Source organism: Sylvia atricapilla, chromosome 2 (assembly GCF_009819655.1).
Source record: "Sylvia atricapilla isolate bSylAtr1 chromosome 2, bSylAtr1.pri, whole genome shotgun sequence".
Lineage (NCBI taxonomy): Eukaryota > Metazoa > Chordata > Aves > Passeriformes > Sylviidae > Sylvia > Sylvia atricapilla.
The window spans coordinates 55266999-55288868 of record NC_089141.1 but is presented as its reverse complement, the minus strand read 5'-3'; the positions used below and the strand labels follow the sequence as shown (position 1 = coordinate 55288868).

The following is a 21870-nucleotide window of genomic DNA, read 5'->3' as shown; positions in this document are numbered from 1 at the left end:
TATTTATGATACTGGCTGAGGTAACTAAGGGACAAAAAGATTGACCATATTTTACAGTTAAAAAAAATAGGAAGTAACTTGTCTTTTAATAACAGTAAAGCCTGAGCATCCTCTTTCATGTATAGAAAATTCAAAAATATATGTAAGAGCAGAGGCTATTAACCACATATAACTTAGCAACTTGGCTGAGCAAAAATCTTTGCACTTCTGTAATTTAGCAATTGAAAATGTCAACTTTCAGTAAATGACTGCCAAAGCTCTTCTATGTATGTTCTCAGTAAATGTTAATTTGAGTCTGTTCTGGTTTTGTACAACAAAACCTGTGTAGAATGCAAGGATAACTTATGACACTTTTTCCTTGAGTCTCAAAAATTTCAGATTTTGACTTCAACTTGAGATTTCAACTATGCTGCAGTTGTCCTCGGATATGTACGTTCTGTAGTTAAAGTGTTTATGCTTTAAAGACTAAAAAACCTGCTGTAGAAATGCACTTATTTCACCCAGCCTGAGTGCTTGCACTTCTGTGTGCTGCTGGGCTGCCCTTGAGCATTGTGTGTCGCGCTACTACCCCCGCGTGGTCATTTGCTATAGAACAATTTTTATGATAAGAAATGGAAGTTCCTGCAGATTACTTCAACTTGAAAGGCAGGAGTAATTTTCAGAGGGATACTATGTTTTATCTTTATGTAAGATCTTAGATGGAGAGTATTGGGGAACTGCAAAACTCAACATGTGTTCTCCTTTTCACGTAATAGTGTGATGAAATATTGCTTAAGAAGTTGCTAAAAGAACTGCCTTTTCCAACAGTTTTTATGGCTTCATTAGAGAAACAACTCCTAGAAATTTCAGGCATAGATTTTAAAGTAATTTTAATAACCTATAAAGCATAAACCAGAATATATACAAACAACATTGACATGAGATTTCATTGGTATCTGCTATTCTGTATTCAAGTACTAGGCTCAGTATTTATTTTCAAAGTAGTTTTTATGTGCAGAAACAGTGTATGCATTGGAAGTGTCTGTGACGTTCTGCTATGTAAGAGAGTGAAATAAAGAACAAGAGTACTCAGAAAGAGGCTTAAAAAATGTTCATTGTTTCCTAGTAATTTCTTGCTGTCACAACATGTAATAAATTTTGAAATAATTACAGTGTATTTTTTGAAACACTGCAGAAAACTTTTGCTTTGCAATGATTTGTTGCTTCATAATGATATATTTTAGAACTTATAAAAGATAAAATAATTTTTGTGCATGTTAATGAGGTTCCTTTTAAGTCCAAATCATCACTGTCATATCTAAATTTAAATCTTATCAAAATTCCTTATAAGTAGTGCTGATTTTGGTAGTGGAGCTGTCTTTGTGTTTTGCACTGTGAGTGAACTCATTTGGTTATTGGGAGTGTATATTCTCACCTGTATGTGGGTTCCATGGAAGGGTGATATTTTGTTCCTTCCTATGTACTGCTTCTATGCTTTCTCTATCCTCACTATTTGTACAGTTCTAGAAGGTACTTCTTAAGATTAATTATAGTCTTCCAACCATTGAGACCTGGACTGAGTCTGCTGCATTTTTCATGTAGAAATTAGCATTTTGTACTATGCCAGGGCAGTTTGTGGAGAGGGATTTTTCTTCTGTCAGCTTAAAAAAAACCTGTCTAAATCTTCATTAAATACAAAAAGGTGGTCAAGGATCATAATTTCTTATTTAAATCCTGATTTTTAGATAAGAATACATGAATCATTCTTAAGAAGTGTGAAAAAATCTGTGTTAATATTATCCAGCAATTGTTCTGAAATAAACAGTGCTTTCAACTTTTTTCTTTTTTTTTTCTCCAGGTTTTACTGTTCATATATCCATTTATACTGCAATTGGACTCAGATCATAGGTTCTTATTTTTCATACTAGAGGAATGCTAGTGGAATTTTAAAATTGGTTGTATTTTTAATTTTTTTGTGGAGCTTCTTCAGACAACTGCTTAGAACCAGCTTCCAGCTGTCTTTAGAACAGAGGAATGTTCTACTTTGATATAAAGTACATCTCCTCACTACTGGTAAACAATCTCCTGTTTAATACTGGTGGGGCTTGCTTATCCAGAAAGATGTCCCTACTCTTGATAGTGCATATTCTCTCTGTGGTTCAGTGTTGATCCTGTTTGCTTATTGAAAATGTTTCTAGGTAGGTGACTTAAACAGCTCAACTGAATTGTGTTTTCAGGGACACCATGATATCAAATAAAAAATTCATGCAGAGACTCCAAAGCATAGTTTTTCTCAGTCATTGATTATTCATAATGAATACTGTTGTTCATATGGATATTGATTATTCGTAGCATATCTGAATTGTAAATTGGAGCATGTATTCTCACACTGCAAGAGACCCTTGCTGATCTGTGTGTGACTCTTCCTATCATCATCGATGATGCTCAACTTTAATAATCTTTTTATTCCTTACCCTTCTTCTGTGCCAGTTCTGCCTTAAGAATCCTCTTTCTCATTTCACTCATATCACACCACCTTTCTCTTTCCATTTAACTCTCTGTGTTTACTTTCAGCATTGAAGCAGTAATACAACTTTTGTTGGGACTTAGTTTAAAACTGACATACTCCTTCCCCAGGGTGGTTTAGTAAATCCTTTTCATATTTGGATTGTTTAAAGCTACTCTTTGGGGTGATAATTCCTTGTTTTTTGTCCTGGACCAGATTCAGCCCATTTTTGGTCCAAATATAAATGGCATCAAAAGGGTGCTCCAAGTCACAGCAGGAGCATCTTGCCTTCATCTTTGGTGCTTAAGGCAACAGAAAGTAAAACTACTATATTCTTTAAAAAAACTTATTAAAATGAAAAGAAAACAGTTCCTTGCCTTCAGTCACTGTACTTTATGTATCAGAATATTAATTTTTAGGGTTTTTTTTTATGATTAACGCATCACCCCAATAAAGTTGAGTCTTTAATAGGTGACTATATGTAATAACAATTTTAAAAATGCTTTATATTTTGTAAAAAATTGCAACAATAACCAGTTTAACTAGCAAGTTACAAAGTATATAGATGGGTTAATTGTTTGAGAAGCATCTCTTTGGTGAGATGAAATAAAAAAAGGGGATAGGGGAAAAAATGAGAAGTCTTAATCACATTTATTCCCAGACTTTTTGCCAGTTTAAGACCATATCGGGAATCTGGTTGGAAGAATTGAGTGATAAGTTCAGGTGATTACTCAGATGACTCGGAAATTAACTATTGATATGGGTGCTTTGACTTTGTTGTCGCTTTTCTTTCATCCAGGTCTTTGTGATCAGCACTTCTATCTAATGTCTGAAACCACTTAATAAACTCACAGTACCTCTGTGCAAGGGACATTTTCAACTAGTCCTTTTTTCCTTAAAATAATCCACTTAAAGGGGTTTTCTAATAAAAGCATTATAAAGAGTAGCTAGAATTATTTTTCTTGGAATTAAGATAACATAGGACCACAATTACCTAGCCGAGTCTTTGGAGCCTGGCTAATTTAAAGGAGAGCAAAGATCATCCTGTAGTTATAAAATTTTTATTATACACCTTAGATCTGGTTAATATATTTTAAATTATTTTAGCTGGTTTTCTATGGCTTTCTCTGCATGTGGAAATAGTTCTAATGTATCTCAGCCTCCACTTCAAAGATAATGTGATGTCCTGGCTCAGAAGTTTTGGTGGGTTTAGTGCTCAGGAGACCTGCCCTCCATTTCTGCTCCAAATTACTGGTCCCAAGGTGTGCATGTTGTGCATCAATCATTGCAGCATCTAAGGGTATGATCTCAGCTCAGACTTAACTATTGTTGGCTGATTGACCTGAAACACTCCACAGCGGGTGCACCCTCCTTTCCATGACTGTCCCAGTGTGGGAGAGAGCAAGAATTTCTAGGCTGTATCTTACAAAGTCCTCCAACTCTTGTCTTGGGGAAAAGAGGGCAGCTCCAGATGTTCCTTAAGCACTTAATTCTTAGAAATGGGATAAATCTCAGAAGTTTATTGTATCTGTATTAAACACAAGCAAGCAATTATGAGGATAAAAGTATTTCAAGCAAAATAGAGTGGATATCAAAGAAACATGGTCAGGAAATCTTAGAGGAAATCTGATTAACTGTATCTATTTTTAAAAAATATTTACCATGCTTTTCACATTTATGTGAAAGGCCAGTAAAATAAATAAGACACTTGATCCACATTCCAGAGGAGAGTAGAACTTCTCACTCATAAATGCTGTTGAAGATGGTGTAAGAAACTTCATTGAGAAGTTTCAGAGCATAATCATGTTTACCTCTATGGCTGTATGTTAAGCTTAATCTTAGTACATAGCGGAATAGAAGACTTCCGTAACATACATCCTCTGTGGAAAAGCGTTTTCCATCTTTGTTCTGTTTAAAAATATTTCTAGATGTAAATTTGGTTTGCACATTGGTTGGTTGATTGAGAATTACTTTGGTCAAAAAGAACAACAACCTTAGTACTCATTTAATAGCTGTGTGTTGATATTATTTTCTCCTGCTGAAAAGTTAGTGTGATTTTAACAAAAGAAAGTTGGAGTGTACCAAGTAAAGAACCATAACAATTGTTATGGTTAAGATATGGTTATATGTTAAGACCATCAAGTGCTTTGTCATTAAAAAGTTCTGTGAGTTAGTAACAGCCTTTGAGTTAATTTATTTATGTTTTACATATGCATCATTGTCCTCCCAAAGCACTTTATGAGTTTGAAGGGCAACAAGAAAAATTTACACAAGGGAATCCATTTTAGTGGTAAAGAATCTCTGTAAGTGAGGACTTTACAAACATTTAAGAAAACATCTTCTGGGAATAGTTCAAGGATAGCTGACAAAGACAGATAAGACTTCATTCAAATAGAAAGAAAAGAAGGACAGTGTATTTTTGTAATGACAGGTCATATGAGAACTCAGATTTTAGGGCCCCCATTATTCTGTCTAGGGGTTCTGTAATTGGAAACTGAACATATGAAGATTACCTTTCCAGAAGCAATGAATGCAGGTTTATGAGATGCTGTGTTAAGCTGTGACACTTCTGTGCTCTCCAGTTCCTGTTGCATAGAGTCATAGAATGGTGTGTGTTCAAAGAGATCTTTAGGATCCTCTGGTTCCAACCCCCCTGCCATGGGCAGGGACACCTTTCACTAGACCAGGTTGTTCAGGGCTCCATCCAACCTGGCCTTCAGCACTTCCAGGAATGGGCAATCTGCAACTTCTTTGGGCAACCTGTTCAGTGTCTCAGCACCCTCACAGTGAAGGATTTCTTCCTTGTATCTAAATATACCACTTCAGTTTCAAGCCATTCCCCCTTGTCTGCCATGTCCTGACACTACATGCCCTTGTAAAAAGTCCTTCTTTCATGCGCTCCCTTTAAATACTGAAACTCATCAGCTCAGGTAATAAGCTGTTTGCTAAATTTATAATGGTTCAGTAGGTACATGGGTAATGTTTGTATATAGCTGCATAAACAAGTGAATGTATCAGCATAATGTCTTTGGTTACAGAAGGCTGTTAGTGGCCTGGAAGTAAACTTCAGATCTGTTTGGCACTTACTCTCTACTACCTCACAAATTTTAATTTTCTTCAGAATATACCAAGCTATAAAATACTTACCTACTAAATTTAATAACTCCAGAAGAATTAAAATACAACATCTGGGACTGGAATTTCTGGTGCCAATCTGGCCTCCAGACATTGTCTAAAACTCCTAGATTTTCACAGAAGAAAATCTGCATTGGGAAAAAATGTGCAAGGTGTAGGTTCCTCAGTAATATTTGTAAGGAATTCTAGAAAAAGCAATCTTAGGAAAAATAGGTGCAGTTTTGCTGCCAGGGCTTTCACATTTAGAACTAACAGAAATTAAAGACAGAGAGAATGAGTTTGTCATAGTCCTACAGTCTTAAGAACAAGGTACTGCTGGGTGAACAGGACACTTATGAAAAAACTACATAAAAAGGAAGTGTACAAAAACTGGAAGCAATGACAAGTGATCCAGAAGGCGTTCAGAGGAACAGTCATGTGGGGATGGGATTAGGAAAGCCAAAGTCCACCTGCAGTAGAATCTAGCAGGGGATGTGAAGGCCAACGAAAAGGTCTTCTAATGGTACATCAATAGAAGGAGGAAGAGTGGGGCTAACTCATTGAATGAGGACATGAATGAAGCCAAGATACTCAATGCCTTCTTTACCCTGGTCTTTACTTTTTACACCAGCCCTCTTCAATCCCAGGTGCTCGTGACCAATTGGAAAGTGGTGGAAGGTGAAGGAAGATCAAGTTTGGGAACACAAACTGCATGAACACTAGTCCACTGATTGTTCTGGGCTACACATCTCTGTGCTGAGGGCATTGTAAGGCCATTCTCCATTATCTAAGGTTGTAGCCTCTAGGGGAGGTTTCTGAGAATTGAAAAAAAGCAAATATCACTCATATTCAACAAAAGGAAGAAGGAGGATCTGGGGAAGTACAGACTAGCTGCCTCATCTCTATTCCTTTGAAGGTAATGGAGCAAAACATGTAGTGATTAGTGGCACAAAGTCCAGTTAGAGGTCAGTCACTACTGGTTTACCCCTGGGGTCAGTGCTGTGTAACATCTCCATTAAGGCCTGGATGATAATGCAGAGTGTATCTGCGGAGTGTACAGACAATACAAAATGAGGAGAAATATGTGATGTGGCAGATGGCTGTGCTCCCATTCAGAGAGCAACAGGCTGCAGGAATGGGCCAGCAGGAGCCTCACAAAGTCTGGCAAAGTCCAAATCTTACATTTGAGGAGGAAGAATCCTATCCCACTGTGGCAGTGGGCAGGCTGGGGGCTGACTGGAAAGCAGTGTGGCAGAGGAGGGTCATGGGACAATGAAGGCAAACAGGATGCTGGGCTGTGTTTGGGAGGATTGCCAGCAGGTCAGGGAAGGTGATCTTCCACTCATCCCTGGTGAGGACACACCCAGAGTGCTGTGCCCAGTACTGGGCTGCTCAGTACAAGTCAGACGTGGACATGCTGGAGAGGGTCCAGTGGCAGGCCACAAAAATGATTAAGAAGCTGGAGCATCTTAGATATGGCAAGAGGCTGAGAGATCTGTGACTGCTTATCCTGAAGAAGAGAGGGTTGAAAAGAATCCTATGAATATATACAAATATCTGGTAATGTAAGGAAAACAGTCAGGCTCAGTGGTACTCAGTGACAGGACAAGAGGCAATGGACACAGATTGAAATACAGAAACCACAACATTTAAACACAAAAAAACCCCCTATTTTTGACTGGTTTTTTTAAACCCTCCCTCTTTGCGAGTGGTTGAACACTCAAACAGTTAGAACATTTACCTGGGAAAGTTGTGGAATCTCTGTTCTTAGAGATACTCAGATATATGTATGGAGATACATAAATATCCTTGGGTGAACTGCTCCAGATGACTCTTTTGTGAGGTGGGCTGGACTATATGGATCCCCAAAGATCCTTTCCAACCTCAGCTGTTCTGTGATTCTGCAACAGCTGTGCTCTTTAATTGTGTTGAACCTGAACCTACAGTACCAGAACTAGTTATAGAGTACAAGTATTAAAAAAGTTCTGTGCTACGTCATGTCTCAAAATGCAGGGTTTTTTTACAAGTCTGTGGTTTTCAACATTCTTCCCTATCTGTAAGAATAGGAATTGTTAATGACTTTGTAGTTTCACTTTTATTACTTCCAAAGTCCCTGTGTTTAAAAAAGCCATTTATGAACATTTTTTATTAAAATGAAATTCCACTTCTAGTGAGATGCTCAATAAAATGGTAAGAAATCACAAGAAGACTCATATGCAGAAGAATAAAGAAGGTATTTTTCCAGTGTGGAGATCATAGAACACGCAGTAACTGATTTGTCTTTGGTCACACATAAGATCTATAGTCAAACTGGGAATAGATTTCCAGTCTCTGGATTAGCTATCATGTATTTCTGCTTTCTCTAAATATTTTTGATGATAATCAAAAAGATTTTTCACTTTCTGCAATAAATTAGCTCTTCTAAGTGCTTGTTGCTGGACATTATTAGTCTTTTCCATGTGGCATATTTCACTAGTATAATTTTACTGTCATCACTCAAATTAGATTCACAGCTTTCTCACTTAAGGATGAATTTATTGATAGTGGCAAGTATATTAGTATTTGTTTTCATATATACAGGTAAGTGAAAGAGCCTTACATTTGAGTTATTATAGAATTAAAGGTTTTGTTGATTTAGCTATTATAAAAATAGTGTGTTAAGACTGTACTGGGAGAATACTAGAAAATGTAACTCAAAACATGATTAATATGTATGCAGGATATTATCTGCCATGGAGTAAACCAAAATTAGGGCCAATATAGACTCTACACCAGTAGAGTGCAGCCACTGAATTAGATTAAAGTATATAGTCTCTGTATCCGTGGGCATCAGAAACACTGTAAAAATTCAGGAGTGCTTGGCTATTCAGTTAATATACTTCTCTTTTTGTTATTCTAGACATAACAGGATTTTGTAAATCCCAGGGCTACAGCATCTGTGAAACTGGTGCTTGTCCTTGTGGACTTGAGTATTGAGCAAGATACCAACTGCAATGACCAATCACTGTATAAAAATGACTGGTATTTTAGCAAAGCTTAGGGAGTGAATGGATAGGATGGTATTGTTTCGTTTTTCCTCTCTTTAAAGAAGTGATAAAGATACTAAGAACTTACTTATTAAAACCACATTTATGTGATACTGGAATTTCCTAAAATTGTATCTTTACAATCTGTATGTTTTGGACTGAATAAAGCCTCTAGGTCCCTTCCAGCTGGACAGCTCTGTTCTATTCTACAGCTCTTCCTGGCCTTGTGGGATTTCTTTTGCTAAAAGCTTTTTATCTTTCCTAACTTCATCAGCAAAAGTTAAATAGAGGTGTGGAAAAAGCCTGCAAGGACATGGGTTGTTCCTCAGCTTTCCCTGAAGACCTGCAAGCTCTAAGTGACTCTGTGTAGGCTCCTCCCTACTGAGTGTAGCTCCTAGGGAGTCTGACAGCATAACTAGACTTTGTTTAAAGATTACCAAAATGACAAAAATGAAAACTGCAAGAATTAAAACACAGAAGGTTTGTTATAACAAGCTTAATTTCAAGTTTGTTTTCAAGAAGTGATCATTTAAAAGTTTGTAGTGGTATTTACGTTTTTTCAATTATATGATACTTTTGTAATTTCCTCAAGTAATTGGTCAACTAACACTGGACAGAACTAGAGGAAGTTTGTTCTTTTCTGTGGAAGCGTATTGGGATTTTTTTCTGTATTTTGCTGTGTGAGGTGGCGAAATGGTTTTTTGGGGCCTCCACTGTATGTACTTTACTGATTGGTAAGTGAGTTGGGCACTGCAGTGGAGAGAGAGTCTGGATTATTTTGGTAAGGGAAAAAAAAATCTTTCCAGCTGAATGCTTTGACTCTTTCATATGAGTTTTATTTTTTATATTTTTCTATCCCTGAAATATGTACCGTCTATGTTCTTCTGCCTCAAAACCAGTTGGTTAGTTGGTTTAAATCTCTGCTCAGACTTAGTTGGTTTAAATCTCTGCTCGGAGCGTGTGTAATTTAAAAAGAACAACTACTGAAGCTCCAAATAGTAGCTATGAAATACTGCTCAAAGTTAGCTGAGTTTTGTTATAGCACCAAAACTCTTAAATCTTTGGCACCAAGTCGCAGTCCTATGAAGTGTTTTATCCTTTTTCAGCAGATTGCAGCTGTTTCATGCCCTGATTAATGAGAACACAGTGAGAACAACATGCTGTACATGAGTGTAAATTAGGAGTTTAAGTACTAGAACTGCAGATAAAGTTTCTTCTCAGTCTAGTATCAACTTCATATCTAAAATAGGGTATTTGTTTCTTTTTTTTTTTTTTTTAATTCCAAATGTAATATTTTATCCCAATATGGCAATATCTTATTCATATTTGTTATGTGCTACAACCTCTATTTTTAAATCAGTTTGCTAATTGCATTTCACATTGCTACTAAGATATTTTTGTTATGGCAGTTTCTCTGTAATTTCATATTTACTTCATGTCTTTCTGCATTATTGTATGTTTCAATTAGAGGAAGCTGAAAGCTTTTTAAAAATTATTTATTTTAACAGTAGTAGTGCAAAAATGTGTTTTCTTAGTGTAGGCTGGAAGGGGTCATGAAGGGAAAATAAAGTTAAGGAAGAAGGGCACTGCATAGCTGTACAATTGCATTTATTTGTATTAGAGTTTCACTTAGGCTGGAGTCTATCCACATAAATTCCCCCAAAATATGGAGTATAAGAATAACTTTGAAGAAACATAGTGTTTATTATTACAGAGAAATGGTGGTGCTTAATCACAAGTTAGTTTTTTGGTGGGGTTTGTGGCTGGCTTTCATTCTGAGATTTTGGAAAGCTGTTTTCTCACAGCTAGCTGGTCTGTTTTTCTTCTTTAATAGGACAGGGATAACTGTCATCAGCAGTGACAGACTGAGCATGTGCAACTTGCTGCATTTTGTGATTTCTGTCACTGGTGTAATCTGGAGGATATGTTAGCAGCAGCAGCCTGGGGCATCTAGGTTGAGGCAAGTGTTGTGTATTAGGCACACCATGATACAGCTCCACTGAGCTACAAGTTCTTGGTAATACTTGTTTTATTAAGATTTTCTTGATATTAAAACAATGTTACTTAGTTAACATACTGATTTTCACATTTATTTTGCTGCTTTTTTGCTGTATCAATTCATAGATTCTTTCTTTGGTTTTAATTTTCAAATGTTAGGGTCCCTTCACTGTGAACAGGAATCTTCAATAAAAATGTAACCTTGCAGCAAGCTGCTACTGAAGTTTTTTATTCTTGCTAGATAAAATCTATTTTTATTTTGACATAACTAATGAAAAATCTGTCAGCCTAAGTGACAGTAATGGAAGCTGCTATACAGAGATTGTCAAGAAAATCACAGGCTTGGAGTTCCCGACTCATAATTTCAATATAAATCAAGTGTTTGATTGTCACATTTTTAATAATGAAAATAATTTTTGATCTACTGTACACATGGAATATTTTAAGGGGTTCTGAGTTAGCATGAGCTGTGAGATTTTACCTTGTAAAGTAATGAAGGCACTGTCTGCCTAAAGCCATACCTGTGCAGATGCTGAAATGTTCCAATACTGAAAAGAAGAGGGTTGGTTTTATTTTAGTACTCAACTTGTCAAAGTCGCAGGAACAGGAAATATTACAGGAGAGGGTTAATATCAAAGAGTATCCTCATATCTCTCTCTCTCTCTCTCTCTCTCTTTTTTTTTTTCTTTTTTTTATTTGCCTGGTCTGTCAAGAATCCAAATACTAATTGTTTTGGTAAATGAAGGCCTAAGCACACTTGCAAATACAAACATCAGACTTGAAAGCAAAAGAGCTCCTGTGATAGCAGGAGAAATTCAGCCTATGAATTTTTTTGCTTGGTTGCACAATGATCCACTTTCAGCAGTGGAATAGAAGAAGCTGTTCAGGAGCAGCATGTGAACCTGGTGGCTTTCCATTCCCATGGTACTTTCTCAAATTAAAGGGACCACATACAGCTACTCTGTTCTTGAGTTTGTCTTTTTGTGTATGTGTGTGTGTGTGTGTGTGTGTGTGTGTGTGTGTGTGATTGCGTGTGCTTGCTGATGCTGTCTGCCTGTACAATCTCTCGTGATTGCAAACTTTATAAAATCATACCTGTTATGTAAAGATATGCTACTTTTTATCTTTTTTAAGCTGATCTTAAAATTATAGTTTTGTCACATTCCTCCTTGTTAGAATGTTGTGGGCTTTGGTGAGCTATAGTTCTGCAGTCACCTTACTTTTTCTTAATGTTTTTTTAAACATTGTTCATATCACCCCCTTGATCTTCTGCTCTTCAATCTCTCTTGTTGTGAGGCAGCTACTTTTGTGTGAATCATTTGTGTTGCCCTTCTCTGTACCTTCTTTTAACCCCATTTCTTGAATTAGAGAGAGCAGAACTGTCTGATACTGTCAATAACAGCGTTATAGAGCAGCATATATAAGTTATATTCTGTTTTGGGTTTGTAGCTGTTCTTAGTGATAGGCAAAATTGTATGGCATTTCTGGCTGTGGTTGAGCTTAGAGAACTGTGAACTGTGACTCACAGATCTCTTCTTTACTCAAAATTGATGTGAGAATGTTAATGAGGTTTTGACTTTTCCTTGAAACAACTTTCAGTTCTCAACATGCCTCTTTTCAATAATAACATTTCTTGAGTATTCCTTGGTGGGAAGCCTTGTCAAAGGCTTTCTGAAAATCCAGGTCTGCAGGGTCTGAATTTGTCTGCTTGCTTTCCTCTACATCTCCTGAACACATGGTAGGTAGTAGGGCAGTATTTTCCTTTAAAAAAGCTCTGTTGACTTTTTCCAGTTGGCTATGTCTGGGCTCAGCAATATTCTTTTATATGGACTCTGTTGTTATACCGGAGTGGATGTTAGTATCAGTGGTCCTTTTGGGACCTTCAAGACTCCCAGGTCAATGCCACCTCAATGCCACTTGGCCCACAAGACTCAGTGATTTGGCTGGTCCAGTACTTCCCATATATGCCCTCTGTGTCCCTGCAGCTTTTCTGATGTTGTGGAGAGTGTGCTGTGTGAAATACCATCTCATCATCTTCATTGGTAAAGACAGCTGCTGAGGATTTGATGAGCTTCTTTCCTGTGACCTTCTTATACTTGAGTACCCCTTTCATACTTCTGTTGGAAAATGATCCTGCCAACCTGCTAGCTGTGTTTCATCTTTCAAAGTTTTATGAACATTTTAGTCTCCGCATGAGCATCTGTTGCAAGGTTATCTTAAAATTCTTTCTTCATGCTCTTAATTTCCTGTTTGCATTTGACTGCCTTGTTTTATGGCCTTTCCTGTTCTCATTTTCATCCTCTTCACTTTCAGAAATTTCCTCATGTTCTTTTATTCACTTTCCTGACACATTTTGAGCAGCATGTCCACTTACTTACATGAAAAGAAATATAGGGTAGACTTTTATCTTTAACCATTTAGTGTTTTAGTTTGTAGTTGCCAATAATGGGTCCACATTTAGTTTATTATTTTCTAAAGTCAGAATATTTTCTCCTTTCTTTCTATCTTTCTGGCAGCAGCAGGACTAAAAAAATTATCTTTGAAGAAATCTGGAGCTTTACAAACTGAGTGAATTAGAAGTAAGGCAATGAGGTTGGTTTCCTTTGAGATAAAAACTGTTAGTTTGACTTTTCAGGTGTTATATAGGCGAATACTGGACATTTTTAAATCTGCTGATACAATAGAGGATGTTTCTCATTTTTGGTAACCCAAATAGCCACAAATCCAATTATTTTTTGTCATTGAGATTTTGGAGATGCAGAATTATATTTGACATTTTTGGATAATGGAACACATATGTACTCCTTAATTTTATGAAAAATGGCTGTGTTTTTTATAATTAGATTTCTTCTGGAAAATATACCACAGCGGAACACTGTGATGTTGTAATTATAATATTGTCAATAATTTTCTTTACTAATGGCTAAGATAGTAAAGATTATTAGGGATTCTATTCTATTCTGTTCTAATTATAGTCTCCTATTTCTGGAGGGACGCTCTATTACTAGATGACACGAGATGCAGGATGGGGAAGTTCAGAGGTTTTGGCAAGCTGATGGGAGGTAGTTCTGTAAAGATGAGAAGTGGCGTGGGATTGTGGGATCTGTACTTCTCTTTTTCTCTTAAATTACAGTAGGAAAGGAGTTAATATAATTGGAGTGATTACTGCTTATGCTTCAGATTTCATGTCCAGCTGAGATTAATTATAAAAAGTCTTCTCAGAACAGTGAGATCTTGGAGCACTGTCTTAATTGCCTTGGGGAGAAGAAAAAGAACTACATTCTTAAGGTGTAGTTATAGCCTGATCATTGCTTTTAAAAAACTTAACATTACCAGGGTGTAGGCAATAATGAGGACCCAGATTCAACAACCTGGGAGGTCCCCTTCCAGTCTCAAATTACTGGAAATGCTCTAACTTGGTATAGACTCAGGAAAGCATTATTAGATTGCTTAATGACTGGAATTTTAACCATTTTAGAGTCTAAATAAAGTTAATTAAGAGTATTGGGCTAAAGCTTTGTGCTCAGTTTTGATGCCTGGAGCCATGGATTTTCCTATTTAAGATAGTTAAATCTCAGCCCAATATAGTTATTTGCGGTAAAATGTAAATTTCATGAGTGTACTTCCATAAGTGCTCTACTTCTTGGGTAAATGTTTACCAGATTTTTTTTAAATTTTGATGCAAAAATAAATTCTGTAGAGCCTGCGAGGTTATTTACTACCAGCTTTAGGAAGCTAATTTCAAATGTCTGACTTGCAAAAAAGATTTAATTTTGAAGGTATTGGTTCGATATTAGGGATATTGGTGCTTAAGAAGTGAGTAGAAATAGGAGACAATGGTTTAGTAGACATAAAAATGACAAGAAGGAGTTAACTAATTCTTTAGTGAGTAATACATCAAGGTTTAGGGAGCTTTATGTTTTTTTGTTTTTTTTGTTTTTTTTTTATCAGAGTTTAAAATTCCCTAAAGTATTAAGCTCAATATATGTTCTGTGTCTCCTAGTATACCTAGTTTAGGGAGTGTGGATTTCCTTTTCATTTTGGAAATTTTCCCAGTAAATCAGTGTCTGTTGTGAAAATGGAGTACCATTTCCTTGAAACTGAATTTCTCTAGTCTTACCATCTTCTGACCCTTGATAAACACACAAGTTATCTACTCTTGTCCTTGTGATGAGCTTCCAAAATCTCAAGAGTGCAATATGAAGCACAGGTGCTGTGTGGCTGCAACAGACAGCTTTGAAGAAGTCCTTATATTTGCTAATATTTGCTTGTATTTGATTAAATCTATTTATATGATGGAAAACTAGCTTATCTTGGGGTCTGATTAGAAAATTGTCAAGTGTCTTAAAATGGTGTGTGGTAAGCAGACCCTTTCCACTGGGAATTCCTACCCTTAGCTAGAGCAGGAGGGCTGTGACTGTTGGTGTGTGAAGCAAACTGTGACAGATCTAAACTTTCAGCTACAATGTTTGATTGAAGAGGGTTGCTTTTTTGAGACCATTAATTCAATCATTTTGTGATCATTGGACCGTGTTTTCGGTGTGTGACGTTAGGACTGTCTGAGTGAAGGGTGGGATCTCACTGCTGTACTTAACAGCAATGATTCTCATTTCAAGGAAATGGTAGGAACAGTAAAGTGCTTTCTGCTTTTTCTGTGTTTTTATTACTTGCATTAAAGTTCAGGAGAATTTCACATCTGATAATAGAAGATGTTTATGAACTTTAGGTCAGGTCTTGGTTAAGTTTCCAGAAGCTCTAGAGTAACTTCCAATGATGTTTGCCCCACAATGTCTAGAAATTGTATTATAAGATTCTTACCATGTTATTACATTACAAATTAGAAATATTCTGGAAATAGTAATTTTGTAATATAATATCCAAACCTGCTCGCTTTTTCTCATACCGCTTGTGTGCTTTGACACTGAGAAAAATTTGAGACTCATGCAATTAGTATGCTGAGTTCACGTTGTTTTGTCTGATTACGTGGAGAATTTCTGTAATCAGATGAATCCCCCCCACACACTGGTGCAAACAGCATATACCTTTAAAATGTACTGATCTGTCTGTCTATATAAAGCCCATTTCAAAAAATGGGCTTTATATAGACAGGATTCAGTATGCAATGGAAAGGTTTAAATCAGTGAGTCATTTTTTGCCTAAAAATATTGCATGGTAAAAATATCCCTATCTCTTACTGTTCTCCCAGATAATAATTATCTTTAATGGCTAGCTGATTTCATGCTAAAGGCTTCAGTTTGGCGACACTCTCAAAGTCTTGCATCAAACTGGATTATTCCCTCTATTTTAAAGTAATTTTTGTGCTTGAATCAGACACATTTAAGTACCCTGTTGAATTAGTATCTGTGTGGAAATGTTTTTCTCCTCAACATAATCAATTTTGGAACTGGAAATTACCTTCTGTTGATGCTTTTAGTATTTTTTTCCACTTTGTGCCATCATCAGTTGTTGCTCACTTTAATATTTGTGGCTTTTCTGCTATCCCAACAATTGAATTGTTTTGTGTGTATGTTCAGAATAATTATATGCCTCTTGACTGCCTTTTCAGTTTACATGCAAAATTAGCATTTTGCCAAGATTGTCATTGTTTCAAAAATAGCAATGCAAATTCTGGTGATCCAAAGAATTAGTCTCTATTTAATGTTAACAAATAAAGTTTAAATTCACAGTTATGTGAGGTGTAACATAATTTAAAAAAAACATAACTTTAATCTATATGTGCAACTGTTTTTACCTGTTTTATTTACCTTGGTTTCTGTATTCTTATATTTTTCAGACAAGTATAAAAGAAGGATTACTACTGAAGCAAACCAGCTCTTTTCAGCGGTGGAAAAAGCGTTATTTCAAACTTCGAGGTCGTACCCTTTACTATGCTAAGGATTCAAAGGTAATTCTGTGCTAATGGTAATTCTGTTCATAGGTAATTCTATAGTCTAACAAGTCTTTACTTTTAACTTCAGTTTTCTTTAGGTTTATAAGTTTAATACATTTATTATGTTCAATAATAATAATTAAAGGATTTGCTTGTTGTTTTATGTAAAAACTGCTTTATGTAGGACGGAGTGTGTTAAATTAACTTTAAGGAAGATTGGTAATTTCTCTTGATTTTTTTGAAATGAAGTTTATCACAGTTATTTTAACCTTTTTGGCTATTCAGACAAATAATAAAGCAATTTTAATTAGTTGTAGTTTTTTTGGTGGCTCTCAGACAGTCAAAAAAAGTAAAAACTGGATAATACTTAGAAGTTATCACTAAGGCTGCATTCTACTAAAACGCTTCTGCTCTGATGTCCATAGAAATAGTTATGTGAGATCAAGATAGGCTGATTTTATGCCAAAACTGATATATAAGGGAAAAAGCTGTTTCCCAACTATTGAAATTTTTGGTGGGAGAATTGGGGGTGGGCAGAGGGGAATACTTATCTTCTTTTCGAAAGGCATTTTCTTCCTCTCTCCCAAGTCTGGGGCCAAGAGCATTTTGGCTGACTCAGATTGTGCTGTTTCATAGCTGTGAGTGTTCCTCTCCTTTACCCTGTGGGGTTGCAGCATCTCATGGGAGCTGTAGGTGAGGTGCTTCAGGTCTCCGTCATCTTCTGTAGCCTTGTTTTTGCAACAAAACTCCTAGTAAAGGCACAAAGATCTCTCCTTGTGGGACTATAGGGCTGCAGCTGCATGGTGCACAGATGTGTGGCTGTAATGAATCAAGGAAAGCACTGTTGCTCCAGGGAGCTCAGCACTGCAGTGCCTCTGTTGTCAAACCTCTCTGCACTTGGTGCAACCACGAGCAGTTTAGATAAAGGGTAAGAGCTCTGAGAAGGGCAACCTCAAATCACAGTATGATGCTGAGATGGTTTGAAAATGTGAGCCTACTCTGTTAGATGAAGAATATTGGATATTTTGGGTCTCTGTTGGTCTCACTCCAACAGGTCTGTGCCCTTGCTATCTTAGGAATCAGGGAACTGGGGTAACATGTCCAGAGGAGGGACACAAAGATGAGCAGGGGGCTGGAACACCTCTCTTATGAAGAGGGATTGAGATATCTGGGACCTTACAGCAGCCTTCTAGTACCTAGAAGGAGGTACTAGAGCTGAAGAGGGACTTTCTACAACAGCATGTGGTCAAAGGACAAAGGGAAATGATTTTAAACTGAAAGAGGAGAGATGGTAGGAGGATGCTCTTTACTGTGAGGGTAGTGAGACACTGGCACAGGCTGCTCAGAGAAGCCGTGGGTGCCCCATCCCTGGAAATGTTCAAGGCCAGGTTGGATGGGGCTTTGAGCAAACTGGACCATGGCAGGGGTTTTGGAGGTAGATGATCTTTAGGGTTCCTTCCAACTAAAACCATTCTGTGATTCTATGATAAAGATGAGAAAAGAAGGTGTTATCAGCAATTGCAATTGTGCCAATGCTGAATCCAAGCTATAACGCTGAACTCCCCCAATATTGATTCTCGTCCCTGTGGCATGGAAGAGGAAAAACATGGTAGGCTAAAAAATAGGCATTATTGTTGGACTGTTCTGTGCTACAAAACCCATCATGAGCATAACAGAACCTAATGGATCCTTTGCCAGAGGCTGGGGTGTTTACAGTAGACATATATTTCTCTTGTTGGAACACCAGACAAAGGAGTGGAGGGAATCTCTTCAGCCATTTGGGATAAATCTTCTCATTTAGATAGTGTATCATAGCTTCCTACATGACTTTAGAGTTCCATCCTAAAACTAAATAATTTGTTTACATTTTACTGTGTGTGAATGTCTTTCCTCTGACACCACATTTATGCTACACAGTAAACACTCTAAAACTTCATCTATGTAAGAAACCCCCCTTATTTTAAAAGAGATTTTAAAGCAATTTAATTACTGAGCCCTTTTATTTTATGCTCTCATGTACCACTTAGAATAGCAAGTAGGACTGTGTTTAGGGGCCATAAAATTATGGAATTTTATCACATCATCAGTGTGTTTTATTTTATTCACTACTTTTATTTTCTATTTTTATTTTCTAATTGGAGTAGACACAATGAAATTAATGCACATTTTGTAAGCATACCTGAAAGTGGGCTCAGACTTAATTTAATGCTTCTCTGTTCTTTTCCCTTCACAGTCTCTAATATTTGATGAAGTTGACCTGTCAGATGCCAGTGTAGCTGAATCAAGCACAAAAAATGTCAACAACAGCTTCACGGTATGGAACGATTTAATACTGATTTTGAAGGCTGTGGATAGACTGTTACTAAGAAAATCAAGAATCCTCTCAATTGCTTATTTTCCTCTGTTTGAAAATAAAATGTCTTTTTTTTTGGAAATGGTTTTATGTATGAGAACAATACCACGTCAGCTATAGAACATTTTATTTCAGTGAGCAGAAATGTCAGATTACAGTTGCTTCAAAAGATGATGATATGAGGCCTTAAAAATACAACAATAGTACTTAGTACTTATTGGTACAGCTTGGGTTTGTGCTATAGTTTTTCTTTGAGGTGACATGCTGAATTAAATCAAATGTAATTGTGTTCTTTTAAAATTTTCTTATAATAACATTTTTGGTTTCTTCCTGTATTGAAATGTAATTTTTTTTCACTGCCAGTCATACCCATATGTTTCCAAGTCACTTGGAAAAGCTGTCCCTACAGTTGCACCTTGATTCTAATACTGCTGTAAGAAACATAGAGTGTTCATAAATCCCTATTTTTGTAAGTTCACAGGTGTTTTTTACACAAATGGTCTTTCATATATTGTTCAACTGTCTGTTAGAACTAAGTGATAATGTCTGACACAGTTCCTCTGCTGATTCTTAACCTCTGGAAAAAAAAATTTGAACATGAGCCAGCTATGAGGAATACTACTGGTGAAGTTGTCTTTTTGAAGGACATCTTGAGATGTCCCACTGACTATAATGGCATCATTTTCCTTAACCTGCATGTCCCTTCATTCTCTATTAAAATGTTGATTTTTCATTTTCCTGATAGTTTTAATTATCCAGGTGATCTATATTAGTCCATATTACCTGTCTTTGTTTTTCTTCTCCAAAGCAGTCAAATGCAAGCCTCATGAGGGTTTCATAGTTTTTCCTTGCTGTGGTACTTCCCAGGCAGCTGCTGAAGCAGTCAGAGCACTTCAAAGACATGCTCATGTTGGCCTTGACAGCCTAGTGTGTTGTGTCAATCTTAGCTGCTTTATTGACTAAGGATGCAATTAAAAACCCTCCTTTAATAGATGGTCACAGATGAGGTAGTGGCTGTGTAAGGTGCTAGCCTGTCTTTTGGAAATATTCTTTCTGTTGCCTAGAAGTTCTACTTCTGCAGAAAAGCGGGATGCTTCGGCTGTTTCTTTTTCCCTTGTTCATTACTTGGTGTTTTGGTATCCTTTTTAATCCTTTAGGCCCATTCAGCGTCTCATTCTTCGTTGAAAGCATGCTTTGCTTCTAGTATCAAGAATTCTGGTGAAGACAGTAGTGAAAAAAGAAATCTCTGGCTACAGCTTTAACAGCTTCAGAGACAGTGTTTGTTTTCATGTCCTGGGTTCTTTAGGGCAAGGAGTGTTTTCTCTAAGGAGTCTTCAAACTAATTTTGAAAAATTATTTGGATGTAAAGCTCTCCTGGATTGAAGAGTTGTCTGATTTGACTGTGAAATATGGTAATAGTCGTCATCTGTCCTAATCTTTTGGCTTCATTCTTTATGTTTGCCTAACCCAGTCTCCCAGCAACGCAGCCCTGTGAAGTGAGACATCTCTGACCTCGCCTGCACTGGGTTGGACTTGGGGCTGGAGTGTGTGGTTTGCTCTCCAGCAGTACTCCTTATAAATAAAAAGAAACTTTTCTTTTTGCATTTTATTTTCTTCTATCTTAAAAAGATGATCCTGCCTTGCTTAAAATATGGACCTTTTTATTTATGTTCTAAGTGATCTGTTAGCATTCTCTTTGTTAAAAAAAGCAAAAATTAAATCCCTAACTTTAGCCTTCTCTAGTTAACTTACTCTTCTTATTTCTTTAGTAGATAATATTTTTAACACAAACTGACGTAGGTGGAGTATATACCAAATGACAATTTTTCCAGGAAAACACACCTTTAAAAATTAATATTAAAAAAATGATTTAAATTTTTTTGTTTAAAAGTAATTTTGTAATTTCTCTTAAATCCCACCCTCTCCCCTCAGTTTCCCACTCCCAGCTTGTAGAAGTTACTGTTTTGCCTTCTTTTTCCCTTACTAGTTTGTCTGTTTGAAGGCAGAGGTGTGCATGTCAAGTTTTTCCATGCTCTTTTTTTGGATAAAACTCAAGTCCTAAAATTAGTCATAACACAGATTTAAGGTTGGGTTTATTTGTAATGCACAAGCTTGCAGAATATTTTACATAACTAAATAACACTGTTTGTTCACCAAAATTACTTTTGCTATCTTTCTGCAAACAAGTTGAGGTTAAAGGAAAATTGAGGTACACAATATCTGCTAATTAAAATGCAGAGCTGATAAACTTAAATCAGGTCATTTGTTTCATTTTTTTCCTTATTGCTGATGATACTACCTTCAGTGAATGATCAACTCACTTCTAGCAATTAGTTTCTAGTGCACAACCTTGCCTTTTTAAGAGTTTATGAAGTGTTTTGTAGTTCTGAGCATCCTTACCTAGAGGTTAATAGGTAACCTAGAAGGAAGGGTGTCCCTTGACTTCAGAGCCTTTGCATAAGACACTCAAGACTGGATTCTTCCTACTGCCTTGTTAGGTACCAGTGCCCCAAGTCTATGGGGAGAGAGAAGAGGTTCAAGCAGCCAGTTCAGCCCATGAGAGATTTGCATCGTTCCCTCCATCAGCCACATCAGGAACTAAGTTGGGATTTTGCTCACCCTATGCCCAGTTCAGTGGTGTGGGTGAGTGCTGGGTCCTCGCAATGATATTGGGTACTCTCCAGAACATGCTTTTCCCCAGAACTTTGCTTCTGCCTCAGAGGGTGGTTTATGTTGTCTCAGCACAGCCAGAGGGGTGTAGTTGCTCAGCATGTTACCTCTCAGGGGAGGCTCCTGGGATGAATCACCTCCCATCCTTACTGCACAGAAGCAGATGGAGCAATGACCAATACTGCTGGGAGGTGTCATTCCTTGTGCATATTGGTTCGCAGGGATGGAAGCTGGCTTGTTGATATCTCGGGTGCATTTAGGAAAACTCTCTTTATTGTTCTCAAAATGAGACTCGAGACCAAATGAGGCTGAAGAGTGCTCTTTGGTGTGCAGG

At 36.9% G+C, this 21870-nt stretch overlaps 1 protein-coding gene across 1 annotated transcript in view; it reads left to right on the top strand.

The window, feature by feature from the left end:
* The window catches only part of DGKH (diacylglycerol kinase eta), a 151150-nt gene that overhangs the window by 65418 nt on the left and 63862 nt on the right, over nucleotides 1-21870 (top strand). The window contains 2 exon segments of the mRNA XM_066313333.1: nucleotides 16418-16528; nucleotides 18747-18827. Of these exon segments, the coding sequence (XP_066169430.1) occupies nucleotides 16418-16528; nucleotides 18747-18827 (192 nt within the window).